This window comes from Phascolarctos cinereus, unplaced genomic scaffold, assembly GCF_003287225.1.
Source record: "Phascolarctos cinereus isolate Bilbo 61053 unplaced genomic scaffold, phaCin_HiC Scaffold_726;HRSCAF=1367, whole genome shotgun sequence".
Taxonomy (NCBI): domain Eukaryota; kingdom Metazoa; phylum Chordata; class Mammalia; order Diprotodontia; family Phascolarctidae; genus Phascolarctos; species Phascolarctos cinereus.
The window spans coordinates 220689647-220711042 of NW_027556098.1; the positions used below are offsets into that span (position 1 = coordinate 220689647).

Sequence of the window (21396 nt, forward strand, 5' to 3'; positions counted from 1 at the left end):
AATAGAAGGGAAGGAAAAGGGAAGGAAAGAAAAGAGGGAAGGAAGGAAAGGAAGGAGGAAAAAAGGAAGTAAGCAGGGAGGGAAAGAGAAAAGGAGAAAAGAAAGAGGGAGGAAGAAAAAAGAAAGAAAAGGAAAGGAACTGAAAGAAGGAAGGAATCCATGAAGCCAGAGACTTTGGGGGAGGAGACCTATTATCTTTGGCCAAAAGTTGATTTCTTTAATGTTACAACAGGACCAGTAGGCCAAGGTGCTTTGTCTTTAATATTTGGCATTTCAGGGGCAGCTAGGTGGTGTAGTGAATAGAGCTCTGGCCTTGGAGTCAGGAGGACCTGAGTTCACATCCAGCCTCAGACACTTAACACTTACTAGCTATGTGACCCTGGCCAAGTCACTTAACCCCACTTGCCTCACCAAAAAAAAAAAAAATTTGGCATTTCAAATTTTATTAACGGTCTCTGCAGCTAGCCTGCTCATGTTCTTATTGATGTAAAGACAGTGAGTTCTGAACGATGAATATTAACCTCAAAGAGCTAACAGTCTAGCTGGGGAAACAAGGAATGAATACATGAAAAGTTAAATGATGGTTTAAGAGTAGCTTATATTTACATAGTGTTTTAAGTCTTACAAAATGCTTTTATATATATATTCACTAGAACCTCATAACAGACAGGCAGGGTAGGCACTACAAGTGTTACCCTCATTTTCAAAAGAGGAAACTGAGTCTCTAAGAGATTAAATGGCACACCTGAGATTACATGTTTGGCAAGTGATCGCTATTAAAGCTAGCTAAATTGAACTGCGCTGACAGAGCTGGGGCTCTGATCCAGATAACGTCAATGATGCCAGATATGAAATGCCAAGAGTCTTAGAGCTGGCACATCTCTCGTCCCTTCACTGTCAGTAACATACCCAAAAGCAGTTACTATGGCAGTGAAAGAAGCCTCCTGAATTCCTGGGAAGAAGCTCAGAAAGACCTTGACTTTCTAGCCTCTGAAAACACCCACACTCTGGTCCTCCACAGTGATTGTTAGCCTGGTGCTAGGCTAGCCCTGACTAGTCAGTAGACTGTAAAGTGAGGTACAGAGCTCAGTTCTCAGTTGAATTCAGGGGCTGCGAAAATTAGGGGCACAGAAGCAGCAGCAGCAACAGCAGCAGAGCAGTGATTGTTGAAAGGAAGGAGGTCGTGGGGATGACATGGTCCTGCTGTGGAGGCACAGAAGGAAAAATGCTGCAAAATGCATCTGCACCTAAAGAAAAAGTCTGAATCAAGGTTCAGCCTTCACATGCAGAATTTGGTTCTATGGCAAACTTGGCTGAAATGCGTCTATTCTAGAAACTGAGTGATATGCACATTGTTTTAAAATCTTTTTCACACATTAGGCTTGGTACTGTTGGAGATGAAATTGGTCATTCTGAAATTTCAGTGGTAATGAAATGAATTTTATAGGAATGTATTTTGATACTTTGACATGTTACCTTTTCTTTTTTTTTCCTAGCAATGAATTTTGCACTAGAAAAAAAAATCAAGGCATCATCTCTGAATAGACAATGTTACTAGGATACTGCATTCTCTCTCTCTCTCTCTCTCTCTGTTGAGTCACTGCTCTTGCTCTCTCCCTCTCAGGAAAAAAAATTCCCTTCTGCATGAAATATGAAAATATTTGCCTTATAATAAAATTAAGCATTCCTTCCATTCAAATTGCCTGAGGCTGACTGCCTTCTTTTCTAAAAACTTCTTCTTCTTCTTTTTTTTAAGCTTTTTGGCAATTGGGGTTAAGTGACTTGCCCAGGGTCACACAGCTAGTAAATGTCAAGTGTGTGGTCTGGGGCCAGATTTGAACTCAGGTTCTGCTGACTTCAGGGCCCGTGCTCTAACCACTGAGCCACGACTGCCTTCTTTTCTAGAAATCAACCTAAGGCCGAAAATTTTTACTATCTTCCTCTACCTCACCTTGATCTTTTGTTAGATCATCTCTGCAATCTATTTAATATAAGGACCTTTAATCTTGCATGTTGAATTAATGTGATCATCACAGAAGAAGTCATATAATATCTTAGCTCACATTAGCTGTTTCACTCTTGTCTATCTCATAAAGGCATTCATTCTACATAGTACAGTCTGAAGAAGCTAATTCTTAGCAAAAGCAAAAAAAAATCCCTCTAATTTTTCTTGCCAAGAAAACTCCAAATGGGGTCACAATACGTCAGACAGAACTGAAATGATTCAACAACAAGAACAATAAGGCAACAAACCTATGCAAAATGGTGACGGGAGGTATAGACACACACACAAAAAGATGTATAAAATATCTGCTTTCTGTAAAAGTTAACATGGTCCTGAAAAAATCAGTGAGAAGAAAGAGGTGGGGGAGGGGGGAGGCTGCTAGACTATTGGAAAACTGGATCCATTATTCACAGCTCTACAGGCCAGAGTTTTAACTCCCTTAAATTTATCAGCTTCCTCTTCACTACTTATGCTTCTGATTAAATGGTATTGCTCAATTCCTGTTGAACATTGATGCAATAAGTGCTTTGCTTATTTGAAATGGTGAAAATTTTTCCAGAGTTAAATTTTTTCTTCCTTCCGTTCCTTCCTTCCCTCCTCTTCTTCCTTTCCTTCCCTTTTCCTTCCCTTCTATTTCGCTCCCCATCCTTCCTTTGCTTTCCTTTGCTTATTTTAAATGGTAAAAATTTTTCCAGTTAAATTTTCTCCTCAGTAAAATTTACCTGCTAATGTCAGATGGAAGCATTATGAAAAATGTACTGAAATTCACAATGGCGCAAAAAGCTCAGTTTTTGCCCCTTGCATTTAAAATGTACCATTTAACACAAGCAGGAAAACAAATTTCAGAGCAATTTCTTAGAATTGATTTGAAAAAAATCTATTCAGCTTTTACATATTTGTGAACTCTGAGACTAATCTGGTAATCACTAGCTATTCAGAAAAGCAAACTTGCAATGTTCCTTTGGTAAATGTTTCAGCTTGAAAAGCAAGTCAAAGAGAAAGCTAATCTTGACACATTCTTTTGGTTCCTCAACACCAAAGAGCTGAAAATCGTATTAAAGAGTCTGTTTGACAGCTGAATAGTCCAGGTAGCTCTATAGCAACTTTAAAAAAAAATCTTGCCTAGACCTCTACAGAGTACAAATCTGCAATTAATTTCCCTACATTGCAGAATGGCACACTGTAGAAAGAGAGATTCAGAGAGCTAATGTTCTTTCAACTGAACCAAAGCAGAGAAAATGATGGATTTACGAGATAAAATTCACCACTGAAGTTTTGCAATTGACTCCTACCCCTTTTGATAGAGGCTGACAGGTATAAATTCGAGGTCAAAATAAGGCCCCCAACATTGCCCTGCTTGAACAGAGTTAAGATGAAAGGATCTCAAAGTCCTCTGATGCCTCTGAAGGCAAGAGTACTTGGTAACATGCAGAGACTTCAGAGTTATGACATTCATTCTAGTTTACCCAGCTAATGGGCTAGCACAGAAATAGAGCTGCAGGGGAAATGAATGGAAGTTGAGAATGCAGTCTATCAGTTACAATGTTCTTTCTGGTAGCAGGGAATAGCTCCAGTGACTTGCAGTAATTATGATGAACTCACCCTGGCTTTTTGGTGATGGTTCCATGTTATCTGCTTAGTGAGTACCCACGATAGGCACTGGGCCTGTGACTTCACTGTTCTCAGGTGCTTCTGCAGGGCAGTCACTGTAAGGAAACCTTCACCAATGCAGATCAGTAGCTGAACTGTTCTGCAAATTATAGCCTTAGAGAGTTGCCTACAGCAATGAGGGGTTAAGTGACTAGGCTAGGATCACAAAGCCAGGATACAGCCAGCCATCAGAGGCTCGACTTGATCTCATGCCTTCCTGACCCCAAAACTGGCTCTCTATCCACTATATCATGCTGCCTGTCACAAAAAGCAGTGATTAAAACAGAACTTGGAGTCAGCACTAGCAAGAATCAGATACTTCTCTTTATCATAAAATGTGCAATGATTACAGAGATGATGTTTTAATCTTATAATTAGCATCAACTATAACACATCATTACAACTTCTCACTGAACAAGGGAATGCCCAGAACCACAATATACATGGTCAATTTAGTGGATGAAAGCAGAAACAGCTTTTAAATGGCTTGCGTCTGTGTGTAGACACACTAAAAGTATAATGTGGATTTTTGTAGACTAGACCTTGAAAGAGATGTCAGTGTAGCAGAAAGATGCTCCATAGTTGTTGAACTTGAAAGCAGAACAGATATGAGAGGATCTGGGCCCTGGTCTTGGCTCTGCCAAGGCCTTACGACCTCGCACACATCCTATAATTTCTCTGCTTCAGTTAGCTCTCCATCAAAAACAAGAAAATAATGGTGTTCCTCCTTCTCCCCACATACAAACCATCCCACTCACAAAGATGCTCAAAGGATAATAGGACAACAATAATAATAATAATGTATACTCCACTAAATACATACACTTCACTCACAAAGATGCTCAAAGGATAATAGGACAACAATAATAATAATAATAATGTATACTCCACTAAATACATACACTTCACTCACAAAGATACTCAAAGCATAATGATAATAGGGTAATAATAAGACAAAAGATATAAAAAGAATTTGTTCATATAGGTATTAAACAACTTAAAACTCATCATGATCATCCCCATACTAAGTCTTGAAGACAGCCAAATCAACTACTGGTATGACACGAATTAATAAAATGGTAAAAAGAAAAAAACTGCCAGGATGGATGGGTTTATTTTGGTCAGGATCAAAGTATTAATTTTCCCTTCAAACCTGTACTTCCTCTGAGTTTCCCTTTTTCTATTCCTGGTACTGCTCTTCTCCCATGTCACCTACACTTAAAGTCTTAGAGTTATCTTTGACTTTTCCCCTGAATCCTGACATCCAACAAGTTGGCAAGTTCTGTTAATTCTTTGCTATTGTTCAGTTGTGTCTGATTATTTATGACCCCGTGAACCATACCATCCATGGTTTTTTTCTTGGCAAAGATACTGGATTGGTTTGCCATTTCCTTCTCCAGCTCATTTTTTACAGATGAGGAAACTGAGGCAAAGAGGGTTACGTGACTTGCCCAGAGTCACACAGCTACTAGTAAGTGCCTGAGGCCAGATTTAAACTAAGGAGTTTAAAATGATTCTTCCTGGCTCCAGGCCCTGCACTATGCACTGCGCCACCTAGCTGTGAGTGTTACTATTACTTTGAATTTATTTCTGATTCACAAAAAAAGAACTGGTTAATGATGTGGGAAGGTTGGAAACCTTAGGAGAACCAGCCCTGTATTTTAGAAGTCTCAAGTGAAATACATCTACATGAACCCTCAGCTGTAGGAAAGTATATTTTAGCAATTTCAAAGCAAAGATGGATATAATCCCATGACCAGATACTTTAAAGCAATGATTCTTAACTTGGAGTCTACAGATCTCCAAGGGGTTTGTGTGTAGATTTCAGGGGTTCCATGAATTTGGATGGGGAAAAAAATCATTTTTATTTTCTATAACCTCTAAATGAAATTTAGCATTTCCTTCTATGAGGAATGTGGGCAACATTATTCTGAGAAGGGATTCATAGACTTTATAAGACTACAAAAGGGGTCCATGATAAAAAATAAAAATTAGAAAGTTTAAGATCCCCTGTTCTGAGGAATATGACTTAAAAGAGACAAGAAGTTATTTAAAAACAAGCAGACACTGAATAACTGCCTAACCTCCAGAAAGTCATTTAACCTCTAACTGTCTCAGATTCCTCAACTGAAAAATGAGAATAATAGTAATAACTACCTTACATGGTTGTCATAAGGATCAAATGAGGTAATATTTGTAAAAACACCTACTACAATGCCCGGCACATAGTAGGTGTTATATAAATGCTTATTCTTCTCATCCCCCCCCCTTCAGGGTGATTAAGATTCTTGCTCAAGCTCTGTGACCCTGGGCAAGTCACTTAACTCTGACTGCCTCCAAGAGAGGGAAAGAGAGAGAGAAATAGAGAGATAGAGAGGGAGAGAGAGAGAGAGAGAGAGAAGAGAGAGAGAGAGAGAGAGAGAGGGAGAGAGAGACAGAGACAGAGACAGACTGAGAAAGACAGAGAAAGATAAAGAGACTTGCTCAAGGTCACACAGGTAGGATTTAAATCCAAGTCTTCAGCTCCAGAGCCGTTGCTCTTCCCATTGTGTTATGTAAATCTATAAGATTCTGTAAATCTATGGTCTGCAGAGAATTTAAAAACTGAGCATGTAAAATAATGGTTTCCTGAAATGAAGGAAAACGACTGTGACAAAGGCTATTGAAATTAAAATAAGTCCTAATTTTATTGCAGTTTTTTTGTTTGTTTGTTTTGAGGGGAAGTAAAAGCAGGTTTTTTAACCAAGACTTACCCAACAAGTAACCTTTGGGCACACTGAGAAAAATGTCACTCCCTAGGCATCCAACTGCACATCTGTCATATGCTTCTTTCTTGGAATAAAGGAATAAAATTCTTTCTCTCTAGATGCTGCTTACCTAAAACTTGGCTATACTCAAGCAGTATGGTAGCAACATCACTTCTCTTGCGGGTACAGGGTTGACCAAATATTGACCTCATTCTTTATATAGCTTCAGCAAGTACTCGGGGAAGAGATTTTGTGTAACTAAAACAGGAGGTACTAATAACAACATCTTCATTCCTCCAAGACTCATTCTTACTCTTCTGGGCTCTGCATTCTAGGAAAGTCTGCTCTGCCTGACACTGACCAGAAATGGAAGTTGTTTCTCAATTTCAAGGAAAGCAATCAATACCCATTTATCAAACACTATGTGCTAGACACTGTACCATGGGAGCTCTAAATCAAGACAAAAAAGATATAGTTGCTACCCTATCTCCACCTCTGGGCTTCTTGGCTTCCTTCTAGTTCTAGCTAAAATCCACCTTCCACAAGAAACTTTTCACACCCTCTTTAATGTTAGTGCCTTTCCTCTGCTGATTATATCCGATGTGTCCTGCCCATATCTTGTGGTATGTAGCTGTCTGTATGTTGTCTCCCCCATTAGACTGTGAGCTCCCTGGGGACAGGAAGTGGGGTTTTTTGGTATTCCCAGTGCTTAGCACAGTGCCTGGCACATAGTAGGTGCTTAAAAATATTTTTGGACTTTATGGACTAAGGAGTTCATATTCTCTTGGGAAAAACAACACCTATATATAAAAATAAATGTGATTTCATGCATATAGGGAACTCCTGTATATGGAAACTTCTTCTACCAATGAATGTCAGTACTTTCTTTCTCTGTAACTTGTAATCTTAAGAGAGTTGTCTAGACCAGCAGTGTCAAATTCAAACAGAAATGAGGCCCCTAACCTATACATAAGGATCTTTATAGCTGCATATTGACTTAGAAAACCACATATTAACATTATCTGTGTTCAATTATATTTTTATTTTGTTAAATATTTCCCAAATACTTATTTATTCTAGTTCAGGCCACACTTGGAAGTGTTACTGGCACATGTCTGACACTTTCTAGTGACATGCTGAATGTCACAAAACAAGCATACGTCAGAGATGGGACTTGACCTCAGGCCTTCTCTGGCTCTGAGGCCAGTGCTCTATCTATTTGGACAGGGAAATGTCATGTGGACAAAGCTAATGCAAGGTAATTTCAGAGAGGAGCCCTGATGACGGGGGGGTGGGGAGGATCCAGAAAAGTTCTCATTTAGGAAGTGTTATTTGAGGTGTACTTTGAAGAAAAGTAGGGATTCTACGAGACAAAGGTGAGGAGGGACTGGGGATGATAATCTGTACAAAATCATGGAGATGGGAGAAGGAATATCACATATGAGGAGCAACTACTTAACTTGTCTGGAATGCAGTCTTTAGTCACTGTGAAAGGTTTTAAAAACCAACCAGTGAATTTGAGTTTTATCCTGGAGGCAATGGGGAACCACTAGAGGTTTGGGAGCAAGGTAATGTCACGGTTAGATCTGTGCTTTAAGAGTATTACTATGGCAGTTAAGACTCCCAAAATGGAATTCAGGCTTCTTAGAGAGAACAAAAACCTCATGTGTCTAGAGTCTCTCTATATCTCATGTGTTCCCTGTCCTGTCTTGTGGTAAATATTGACAGGAGTTGGCCTTTCTCTACTTAAGATTAAATATCTTTTCCAACCCATATTTCCCTTATTTTAGTCCAGTTCTGTAGAAAAATCAGCTCATCACTATCCATGGTGTTAATTAAGCCTATTTTGTAACACTGAATCATTTCAGGAAAGAAGATTAGCTTACTCACCAGAGAGGAAATATACCAAGTCTTGTGGTGATGAAGACTATTGCAAACATGACAAACATTAGGTCACACAGTTTTTGAAACTTGGCATAATTTGCCATTTTGGCAGCCTGTAGATAGAAGAAATGTGACATTAATTTAGTGGTACTGGCAAATGAAAAGTTTCTATCAATATGCAGAGACTTTTCCCAAGCCACAACTGACCAGCTGCATCATAATGCAGATGGATTTGAAGTGCCAGGCATTAATATTTATAAACCATCTACGGTTTACAGGAGATATATCCGTCATCATAAATGAATATACTGATTCATTCAAATGTTACATATTCTGTCACATAGAAAAAGTTCAATCATAAGGTTGAGTTAAGATAAGGAAGAAGGGGATATTCTTGCTGATATGGTGATGTTATTGCTTTCTGGCATCAAAGATGTTGGATAATCCCATTAAAAAAATAATGGAAATCCAAGTACTGAAGTTACCCAACACTATCTCGAATCTTTGGGCTTTATTGTCTCTGACCATTTGCACTTAAATGTTTGCTTGTCCTTTTATGGGTATGATGATTATAGTCTGGGAATATGCTCCCTGACTTGTTATCATAAACTTTGAAACAAAGAACAAAAAGCCAAAATCATGTCATGAATCTCTCACAAGTCAACTAGCTAAATTAAGTTCAACATTATTTCCTTTTAAAAGGAAGGCTCGCCAATGCTGGGAAGTGACTGATGGTGAGATACACTCTAATATAATTTAATAATGTGATTTTGGGGCACTTTTACCCTACAAGTCAGCCTATACACGGAGATGATAAAGATGCCTTAATCTTGCATTCCTTACATTCATTCACTTTGTGAAAAATTCATTGATGATCTGGATTAAACTAACTATTTTCTAAACATTCTACTTCCCTCCTACATATTTGTGCAAAAGCATAAAATGCATTCTCTTTTCATCTTGACCTCTCAAAATTCATATCTTCTTTCAAGGCAGCTCAGGGGCCACCTCATCTGTTAAGCCTTGTCTGATCCTACCAGTTATTAGCATTCTCTGCCACTTCAAATTTTCTGATACAACACAAGCGCGTGCGTGCGCGCACACACACACACACACACACACACATACACATGTACGTATATATGTGTGTGCGTGTGTGTGTGTGTATAGATAGATTTCCCAGTAGAATGTAAACTCCTAGCACAAAATCTTGCTTATAGGTGTTTCATAAGCATGAGCTGTTCTTAATCAAATACTTCTGAAATAGTTAAATATTTCAAGGTAAAAGTAGTGAGGCACATAAAACAATGAATGTTATATCTAGGACACATTCCTGCATATTACAAAGAGATTTTCAGGGATGTGAATGAAGGGCTATACACTCAAGGTACCAATGAACTTATGATATCATCCTCCATTTTGTAGAGAGATACCATTAGCTGAATCCATGTCAAAGGCTTGTTGATAGTATTTACATGGGTTGGCAAACAAATGCAGTGTACAGCATTTATTTTTAACTCTAGCACTTAAAGTGCTATAGTTTCTCTGCTTTAAGTGAAACACAAAGTGATAAGAGAACTTCATAGGCCAGAGGAAATACTTATTAATGAAATGGCATCTAAGCAAATGAACTACTTATTTGTTGAATGACTTGTTTCTGTTCTAACAAAGAGAATGAGAATTAGAATTCTTTAAATTGAATGAAAAAAATAAAAAGACAACTTACTGCTTATTTCTGACCTAACCAAAACACAGAATTTCTCATGCCTTATGAAGCAAGTGGATTTTCTAAGTATGTATTTTTGGACATACATTATATGTCCAATGCCCATGCTGATTATGAAATCTATTTCTTTTTAGACAATATTCAACCTGCCACTATTTCTTTTCCTAGATAAAAACAGAAGATTGCATAAAGAGGATTTCAAAGCTGCAAGTTGCTACCTGATTTCCCATCTCTAAGGGCACTTAGGTTTTAACCAAATATCGACTGATTTTACAAGAGCTGTCCTTGGGCTTATTTCTTCCTTTGCAAAACATTATTATGAATATATTTTATTTTGGATTATTATCCAGCAGAACTACTAACACAGGTATCTATTCTATTAGAATGAATTTTCTCTTATAAATCATAGGATTGTAGATCTAGAGCCAAAAGGGACTTCAGAGGCCATCCAGTCCAATTTTCTGATTTTACAAAGGAGTAAACTGAGGCCCAGGGAAGGTGAATGACTCTTCCGAGACTGGTAATAAGCAACAGATGTGGAATTTAAACTCTGACCTTCTGACTCCAGTACCAGAACTCTCCCTTGTACCACAAATCATCTCTTAGATTAAATTCTTTACTAAAGCATGCTATATTTTTCAAGTTCCGAAACACTGTCTTTATCATAGAGTCATTCCCTGGAATTTCATCTCCATGTTATTTTCTATATTATATAGTTTATATAATATAAGTCATGTTTAATAGGGCTTGGGACTACTTTCTGTAGCATTTGTAGTATCACAGCTAGTAGGAATTCATCAATACAATGTAGATTTTAAGGTATATTGGGTCTATCCAACTGAAATCTGAACTGAGCTACATTGATTTTTTTCCTCATTAGGAAATCTTCAACATCATGTTAAAAGTGAAGTATTTAATTAACCAATAAAACAAATTGAGTCTGTACTCTAGGAATTAAGAACAAGGATTGAATTTGAACACTGAGAGGCAGTAGGTACAGTGGCAAGAGTGCTGGATTTAGAAAGTTCAAATCCCATCTCTCCTACTTGCTACCCACCCAAACTTGGACAAATCACTTAATTTCTCTGGGCCTAAATTTTTTTATTTGTAAAATGAGAGGCTAGGTTAGAAGGTCATTGAAGTTCCTTCCTGCATTAACTCTGTGATCCTAGGAATTATTCAGTAGATATTAGGGATAAATACCGTGCCTTGGGAGGAAAAAAAACAAAAACAACAAACCTCCTCTAAATTATTCCTGTTTAACAGTGTGAATACCCAATGGATGTTATTGTGATGTATGTTTGTGTGAGTTATAAACTAATATCCTTCCAGGCATTTTTCATAATATGAATAAGGTATACTATTTTGGGGGTGCCTCACTTCCAATATTTACATACAATTTGCTGCTTGAGTATACATCATACTCTGAATACTACAAGTTGATATTTAAATTGGTAATAAGAACTGCAACCATTATATAACCCTTTCCATGCATAGCACCCCCTTTAAAACTGAGAGAAAGAGGATTGAAAAAGGAAAGCCCTGTTGAAAGCATTACAGTTTATAATGCATTGTTAAACTAAAGGAAACAAAGCCTAGTCAATTATGAGCAGGAAAACAATAAAAAAATTATGAGTAGGAAACCATAATTATGATTTCCTCATTGCAATATCTTTTAATAGCAAGGGTAGAATAGTAAAATAAAAAAAAGTTTCATTACACTTTTAATAAAAAACCCTAACATGATAAAATATTTATTGCATAAAGCTTTTTATTCACTCAATTATAGATGCATTTTGTTTAAACTGATAAGGAAATGCTCTGAAGCTTCAAAGCAAGAATTACTTATAACTACAATATTCTCCAAAATGCCAGCTTATCGGAACACAGAATAACTATGGCTTGCTTGGCAGGCTTACTGACTTAGGTGCTTTGCAATGTTAAAAGACGACCAAGGGCTCTCACCTCCAGCAGGGCATCAGCTGCATCATGGAGACACATGACCAGGGTCCCCACTCGGGCCATATTGTTGACATATGAAAAGGTGATTAGGGAGATGGTTGCAAGATGATGCAGGAACATAATAACAAAGTCCTTTAGCAGAAAAAAAAACATTGATATTAGGCCTTAGCAATAACATAGTATTCCCATGCCCATCTAATGTGTTGCATCATGCTATGCTCAGTACAAGGTTCACTTTAATATTCCAAGAATTTATAACACTCCCAGCGGTCTTGAATACCCTGAGCAGGATAAACTGCATGCATATGCAAGTATATACAAAGGGAATATACAAAGTGAGGAAGCAAAGGTTTTGTGAACATTCTCCAGTTCTAACTCGATGAGTCAAACTGTATGTAAATATCGGAAGTGAGACATCCTCAAAGTAATATGCCTTATTTATATTAAGAAAAATCACTGTGGGGGTTGAGTGAAGAGTGTTGGATTTGGACTGGGAAAGCCTAGGTTTGAATCTCAGACCTGACGTGAATTGCCTGTTTGGCCTGAGGCTAATCAATTTACCTCACTGAGGCTTAGTCTACTCATTTGTAAAATGAGGCTGCTGTTAGACTGTGTGGTCTGTTTTGGCTCTAATATTCTGTGACTCTCCTCTCCTCTTTCTATATACATTTTGTTGATTTCATTAATTCTCATGGATTCTTCTAACATCTATGTAGATAATGCAAATCTATCTCTCCTGAGCTCCAATCTCTTACCTTCACCTCTCACATATGCTGGCTTAACAATTCCACTTGGACATGGAAGGCATGTTGGATGTGTGGACTTATCTGAAACTTAACATGGGCAAACCAGAATTCATCACCTTTCTTCCTACACGCTAGCTGTCCCCTAACATTCTTTTAGGTGTTGAGAAGAGCACCGTTCTTTTCAACACCCAGGTGCAACCTGGGTCATCTTTGTCCTTTCAATCTCACACATTCTCACACTTGATTAACTGCCAATACTTGTCCATTCTACCTCCTCAACATCTCTCGGATCCTACACCTTCTCTCTACTCGGGGAGCTTGAAATATGATATTCTGGAGGGCAAAGGGGTTAGGATTACAACCAAAAATCACCTACCCAGCAAAACTGAGTATAATCCTTCAGGGGGGAAAATGGATATTCAATGAAATAGAGGACTTTCAAGCATTCTTGATGAAAAGACCAGAGCTGAATAGAAAATTTGACTTTCAAATACAAGACTCAAATACAAAAACAAGCATAAAAAAGGTAAACAGGAAAGGGAAATCATAAGGGACTTAACAAGGTTAAACTGTTTACACTCCTACATGGGAAGATTATACCTGTAACTCATAAGAACTTTCTCATTATTAGGGTAGTTAGAAGGATTATATATAGAGTTGAATATGAAGAGATGGTATCTAAAAAATAAAATTAAGGAGTGAGAGAGAGAGGAATGCACTAAGAGAAAAGGAAAGGGAGAGGTAGAATGGAGTAAATTATCTCACATAAAAGAAACAAGAAAAAGCTTTTACAGTAGAGAGGAAGATGGGGAAGGTGTGGGGGTGTGTGTGAATGAACCTTGCTGTCATCAGAATTGGCTCAAAGAGGGAATAACATTTACTCTCAATTATGTATAGGAATATATCTTACCCTATAGGAAAATAGGAGGGGAAGGGGATAAGAAAAGGGGTGGATACAAGGAACGAGATAATCAGAAGCAAAACACTTTTGAGGACAGACAGGGTGAAAGGAAAGAAAGAATAGAATAAGTGAGAAGGGGGAATAGGATAGAGGGGAAATACATTTAGTAATCATAACTGTGAAAAAAGTTTTGAAGCAAGTTTTTCTGATAAAGCCCTCATTTCCCAAATATATAGAGAACTGAGTCAAATTTATAAAAATAAGAGCCATTCCTCAATTGATACATGATCAAGAGATATGAAGTTTTCAGATGAAGTAATCAAAGTTATGTATAGCCATATGAGAAGGTGCTCTAAATTTCTATGATTAGAGGAATGTAAATTGAAACAATTCTGAGGTACTGCCTCATACCTATTAGATTGGCTAATAGATCAGTAAAGGAGGATTACAAATGCTGGAGGGATATGGGAAAAATGAAACATTAATGCACTGTTGGTGGAGTTCTGAACTGATTCAACCATTTTTTTTTAAATTTTCACATTAGTAATGTTGTAAAGAAGAATTAGAATCAATCGGAAAAACCATGAGAAAGAAGATACAACAAGAAGAAAAAAAGATAGCAAACAGTATGCCTCGATCTGCATTCAGACTCCATAGTTCTTTCTCTGGATATGGATAGCATTTTACATTATGAGTCTTTTGGAGCTGTCTTACTTCATTGCATTGCTGAGAAGAGCTAAGTCTATCAAAGTTAGTTATTGCACAGTGTTGCTGTTACTGTGTACAATATTCTGCTGGTTCTGCTCATTTAACTCAGCATCAGTCCATACAAACCTTTCCAGGTTTTTCTGAAGTCTACCTGCTCATCATTTCTTATGGAACAATATTATTCCATCACATTCATATACTACAACTTGTTCAGCCATTCCTCAATTTATGAGCATCCCTTCAATGTCCAACAAAAAGAGCTGTTATAAACATGATTCAATCATTCTTTAGAGTAATTTGAAACTATGCCCAAAGGGCTATAAAACCATGCATACCCTACGACCTAGCAGTGCCACTACTAGGTCTGTATCCAAAAAGAGACAAAAAACAAAAGGGAAAAGGACCTATATGTATGGAAATACTTATAGCAGCTCTTTTCTGGTGGCAGAGAGTTGGAAATTAAGAGGATGCTCATCAATTGGGGAATGGCTGAACAAATTATGCTATGTGATTGTGATGGAATATTATTGTGCTATAAGAAATGATGAACAGGATGCTCTCAAAACAAAACAAAAAAAGCCTGGGAAGACTTACATGAGCTGATGCGAAGTGAAATATACTGTGTACAAAGTAACAGCAATATTGTGCGATGATCAGCTGTGAAATGACTTAGCTATTCCAAGCAAAACAACAATCCAAGACAATTCTGAAGGACTTATGATGAAAAATGATATCCATCTCCAGACAAAGAACTGATGATGTCTGAATACAGATTGAATCATACTTTTTTTTTTACTTTCTTTACTTTTTCAGGGGTTTTTTTGGTTTATGTTTTCTTTCACAACATGACTAATACAGAAATATATATTTTGCATGTCTACATATGTATAACCTATATTGAATTGCTTAGCTTCTCAGTGAGGGGGATAGGGCAGGAGGAAGGGAAGAATTTAGAACACAAAGTTTGAAAAATGAATGTTAAAAATGGTTTTTACATGTAATAGGGGAAAAATAAAGTACTAAATCTTTTTTTAAAAAGCTAGGCTGGCATTGTGTGATGACTGACTTTGATAGACTTAGGTCTTCTCAGCAATGTAAGGATCTAAGACAACTCTAAAAGACTCACGATGGAAAATGCTATCCACACCCAGAGAAAGAACTCTGGAAGCTGACTGCAGATGGAAGCATACGATTTGCTCTCCTTTTCTTTTGTTCTTTTGTTTTGTTTCTTCTTTCTTGCGGTTCCTCCCATTAGTTCTAATTCTTCTTTACATCATGTCTAATGTGAAAATATTCTTAATATGAATGTATAAATAGAACCTATATAAGCTTATACGCTGTCTTGGGGAGGGGGAACAGAAGGAGGGGATGAAAATTTAAAACTCAAAATCTTATGGAAATATATGTTGAAAACTAAAAATAAATTAAGTATTAAAAAAGGAAAAAAGCTAGGCTGCTACAGAGGCTTTTGTTCACATTTTAAAATGTGCCTTTTTTGCTGTATCTCTAAAAGACTGCGGGGATAAAGGAGGTGCTCTTGAATTCATTTATTTAGCAGCATTCTTTCATTGGGAAGTTAATGACAATTCATTAGCAGCACATTCTGGACTACAAAATTCAGTGCTACAAGCATTTATGCAAAACATTCAACCAACTGAAGTGGATTTGGCCGATAGAGTGTCACAATAACAACAGCTCTTTAAATAAGCTCAAAAGGTAGGGGGGAGGCGAAAGGAGAAGCAGAGAGAGTGAGACACTGTTTCAAATAGTCTCCGGGGTTCTTGTTCGCCCAAGTTTAACATACACATTTTTAAGTCCCATCAGCCCAGTAGCTAACCAAAATATTTCCCACAACTCCCATTGTTCAGTTGAGGATACCTGCTTTTGGCTGCTTGAAAAAATAAAATAATTTATCCTGCTCTTTAATTTAGAATGAATAAATATAAATTGATTAAACATTCACTGAACTTGGGAATCATGTTGTAATTATGTTTCCTTGTTTATAGTTGATAAACATCAGTAAACAATGCAAAGCTCAATGCAATAAATTTCCTATAAAAGCATGGTTTTCAGACACCAGACACATATTGCCTGTAAACACAAATCCATAGATACTAGATTACAAGTGACTTTTGCATCTAAGTCCCCAGGCACTGGATTTTTTTTTTTTTTTTACATTTTTGGAGGGGTTCTAGGAGGGGACAGGCTCAAAGATCCGCCTGCAGCAGGAATTCCATTTTCAGTACCAAGATGTACCAATGTGAATGCAGAAAAATAAAACAAGTAAAGCTTTTAGAAGAACATTAGGCTCCTTAAGGGGGCATCACACAATGAAATATAATTTCTAAAGAAGCTGCTCTTCCACATTTACTTGCGTTCAGCCCCCAATTCCTTACCCTCTCCACCCTCTCATAACTCTTGTATGCATTAGTTTGGTTAAATACTGCACTTGATTGAAATTACAGTCTTAAAGCAAATTGTTAGTTTGAATCCTACAAAACTGGAATAGTAAGATGCAGTCTTTCCAGACTAATGGTAGGTAACATCATGAAAAATGTTTAGTGGGTGCAAACATGCAGGGTGTGGTTGAAGAACTCTGTAAATGTCTGGGTCCATATTTGAACTCATGTCTTCCTCCCTCTACGTCAAGTACTCCAGCCACCATTCCTCCTATCTTCTTCTAATAGATCGTCAATCACTTCAGAGAGCAAAAGGGAGCTTTTGCACAGCTTAAAATGACTCTAATTTCTGCAAAGCACAGTAATAATATAAAAATTTAGAATCTTTGGAACCATCCAGAATTTTTTTTAACTCTAGCAGATCATATTTTTTTTCTTTCCTATAATACAACTACTCGGTCATTTCTAGATACATTAGGGCACAGCGATTTTGGAATAAAAGACTAATAACAATTGCACATTGAGTTTGCTGTCAATCAATGTCAATATCAATGAGAAATATGTTTGTATGCTGCATGGACTTCAAAAATATAAAAAAAAAAAGATCAAGATATAAGGGGTGGTGACCACACATTTCCCAATTCCACTGAGGTAAGGAAAAGGTATTGACTGCAATTAAACATCTAGTGGTGAAGATTTAGAAACACTAGAAGTTACTGAGGGAATACGGAACATTTAAGAAGACAGACTGGTGGCAAAGAAGGGAAAGATATTTTATTTGTCAACAATGGCATATAAAAGACAAAATAGCATTGTCAGCAATTTTTTATCTTTATATCCTTTTTGTCCCTTCACTTCTTAATTTTCCAACTGAATTAGGCTTGATTTATTAATATTTTCATTTTTTAGTTTACTTATTTCCATGTTAGTATTCAATAAGTGTAAAATAAATATTTTAAAATTGGAAGAGGATAGGACTTCTAAAATTGGGAGAGTTCCTCATCTGCTATGATTGTTTAGCTCTGTTCCAGACTAACTGTAAGGAGATGAAATGATGTAATTTGAGATTGAGAAGGGACCTTACAGACAATCTATTTCAGAGGTACTTAAACTTGTTTTGTGTCATGAACCCTCTCAGTCTGGCAGGACCTTTGGATCCCTTCTCAGAATGATGTTTTTCAATGCATAAAATAAAATACATAGGATTACAAAGGAAAATAATTATATTGGAATGCAATTTTTAAAATATTTCAAATAACAAGTACAGACCCCAGGTTAAAAAGCTCCAATCTAGTCCAACCTTTCACACAGCAGTAGGAAAAACAGAACTTCATAGGCTAAATTATTTTCCAATAGTCACATAATCAGTTAGAGGCTAAGCTGGAATTAGATCACCAGGCCTCCTAACTTTCAGTTGAGTGATATTTCTACTACTCTATAACATTATGAACTCTTAGTGAACATTTGTTGAAACCAAGACTCAAAAGAACAACATAGTAAAGACAATTTATAGATTCTAGACCAACTAAATGGCTGCAGATAGAAACTTATTAACTACGGAGTTGCTTAGCATCAAAGAACATGAGGGAAATTTTGGACATAATGTCCTATCTCTCATAACAATTTATATGGGTACAAGTCTTTTAAACTATCTACAAAATATGATGATTATATGGGCATGTTACATTCAAATGACCTACTACAGTCTACACAGACTTTGAAAGGTACTGTACCACATAATGGTACAATATACATAATGATACAGTATTTCAGAAAAGTAATTTCAGACAGAGATCCTCTCATGCCTACACTTATGACATTTATCTTACAACAAATATTCATGGAAAAATTAAATCAATGAAAAGGAGAAGATTGGGAAACATTAGTCTATTTGTAAGTACTGGCAGATACTACTCAATTTTGTTGTTGTTCAGTAGTTTTAGTTGTGTTTGACTCATTGTGACTTCATTTGGGTTCTCTTAGCAAAGATACAAAGAGCTATTTCCTTTTACAGCTTACTCTACAGATGAGGAAACTGAGGCAAATAGGGTTAAGTGACTTGTCTAGGGTCACACAGCTAGCTGAGAGTCTGATGCTGGATTCAAACTAAGATAAGTCTCTGTGACTCCAGGCTCCACATTCTATCCACTGCACCACCTACTCAATTACCTGACTTGAATTGCATTGAAGCCATCAATACCTCATAATTGCCTCATTCAAGCTATACCTAGAATCAAATTTGTTTCAATACTTTTTTCATGATTTCATATATTTCTTTTATCTCTGAACTTCTTAAAATGTCTATAAGGCAATTAATTATGGAGTCATGTCATATTCAAGTAATATACTTATTGATAATGAAATTCAAGAAACTAGCAAGCTATTTCAAGACCTTTTTAATGAATTTCCCTTGATTTTACCACCATCTTTTTTCAAATTTTAAGTGCTTAAATTGATTGTTTTGCTATAAGGTCCTTCCCTGTGCATTATTCTCACCCTATTGCTACCCATTTCCAAAATAAAACACAGCCTTTCCAACAGTAGAATAAAATTTTTCCTGCCTTATTAGGCTTAGTCTGTCAGGGTAGGGTATTTGGTGTGGTCATTATTCACTTAACCTGTAACAAAAGTAGCAATGTTCAAAAGGATCTCCCAAAATGCGTAAATGAGCCTTAAGAGAAGGGGAAAAGGGACTTATCCATTCTAGTTCTGGCATATTTGAAGATGTGTATATCAAGAAGAAATTATGAGTTGTTTTCACTAAGTAGGGGAATATGGATTGAAATGTATCTACCCTGGATCACATAAAAACCCATTTCATACTGAGACAGCACAGTTTTAACCACTGGATGTTTAGAACCAGCCGAACTGGAATAAGACAAATTTAAGTCAACAAACAGTACACTAATGGTGGTTACATCTGGCATATTTGCACTCTTCAGTGCATTCTTTTACTGGATTTTCTTTTTTAAGGTTAAGAGATGGAGCTGCTTTTTGATTTTTAAGAGTCAACATAAATTACCCCACTATGTGAACTGTTCCAAAGCTCAACAAACCTAACGGAATCATGATTCATGAACACCAGAAACAGGGCACGCAGTTCTAGGGATGCCCTCCAGGAAACCATAACATAAGCAACCTTGTAACCATCCAGAGTAAAGCAACTACTGTGAGTGACAGGGGAAAGGGAACAAAGGCTGTATATGGAAATTGGAATTCTTCAATGTGAAGACCAGGGAGAAGATGATCAAAATCTATAAAATAATGACATTTGTTACCAAATTCAGTCTATTAAGGCTCTCTTCCTTGAATCTTACTCTGTTTTTTTTTTTCGGGGGGGCGGGAAGGAGGGTAGAGGTAGTAGAGAGGAGAATAGCAGGTAATATAAAGCACTTTACTTTATGAAGTGGGAATATTCCATTACTCCAGTATATCTATGACCTCATTAATGTGAGTATTCCTTTTAAAGCAGAGACTTTTCATTCTTATCTTTGTATGCCAATGAAGTAGGTTATGGTCATGTCTATATGTTACAAGGGAGGATGCAGGTCTGAGGGAGAACAGGTAGGATTTCAGGGAGAAAGGCCCTCAACGTTGGTGTAGATAGGATTTCAAAGTTCAAATCCCCAGCCTACAGAACTGATAGGAAAATTAATCCAATGGGAGTTGAAGAATGCTGATGGATGAAAGCCTTCTCTCAGGCAGCAGCTAGAGCATAAAAGTTTCTTGATTTCATACAAAATGGAAGGCTTTACACTGGTAGGATGGTATTGGATAGCCCTAGGACATATAAAATGACTCAGTTCAAAAGGGGCCTTCTCTGACCTGGCAGATTGTTCATTCTATGATGGCCATATCTGCCACAATCTGAGTGTCCTCTCCATGAAGGAAAAGAGAAACAAGGTCATGGTGTTTAGGTGAACCAGACCTACATACTTATTCTATATTCAACAACTGTATCCTAATAAATTAGGCAAACTGATTTTCATGTGCTTAGTCATTTTTGCCATCACAATACCTGTACTTGGGATGTCTCCCTGAGTTTCCTAGCACACCCCAGGACCCAACACAGTTCCTTGGATGCTGCAGGAATTCTAAAAATCTTTACTAAGTGACATAGAATTTTAGGTGACCCACTTCAATCATGGAATCATGGATTTTTAGAGCTGGGCAGGGTTTTAGTGAGTTATTTGGTCCAATCTTATAATTTACAGTTGAAGAAAATGAGGCTCAGAGACTTGCTACTGATCACACAGGTGGAAAAGCCCAGATTTAAACACAGGCCTTCTCACTCATGCTGAAGTTCATGCTGCATCTAACTCCTTTATAAAACTTCAAGACATCCTGTAAGAGAAGGATTATTTTCACTTTTCCAGTGAATTACCTTTACAGACATAATATTACTTTATATTTTGTTAGGTATAGTATTACTTTATAGCTCTTGGGAATCACTGTATGAACAACATTTATCTAATTTTCCTCCCACGCAACATTTACAGTACCATTTCAAGATTAAGATCTCATAAATTTTTCCACCATGAACCATTTGCTTGGTATTTAATTTTTAATTGATTTTAGTGCTATAGAAAATGACATTGCAAAACAAAATTTTATTTGGACAACACAAAACCATTTTCAAGAATTGTCAGTTCTCTTTTTATACCACCA

At 36.9% G+C, this 21396-nt stretch overlaps 1 protein-coding gene across 3 annotated transcripts in view; it reads right to left on the minus strand.

Annotated features, from left to right (window-relative positions):
• Window positions 1-21396, minus strand: part of CERS6 (ceramide synthase 6) — a 291461-nt gene that overhangs the window by 55504 nt on the left and 214561 nt on the right. For all 3 annotated transcript variants that reach the window (XM_020990906.2, XM_020990907.2, XM_020990908.2), the window contains exons 7-8: window positions 11978-12106; window positions 8293-8399 (exon numbers count right to left, since the gene is read on the minus strand). In XM_020990906.2, the coding sequence (XP_020846565.1) occupies window positions 8293-8399; window positions 11978-12106 (236 nt within the window). The remainder of the gene's footprint in view (window positions 1-8292; window positions 8400-11977; window positions 12107-21396) is intronic.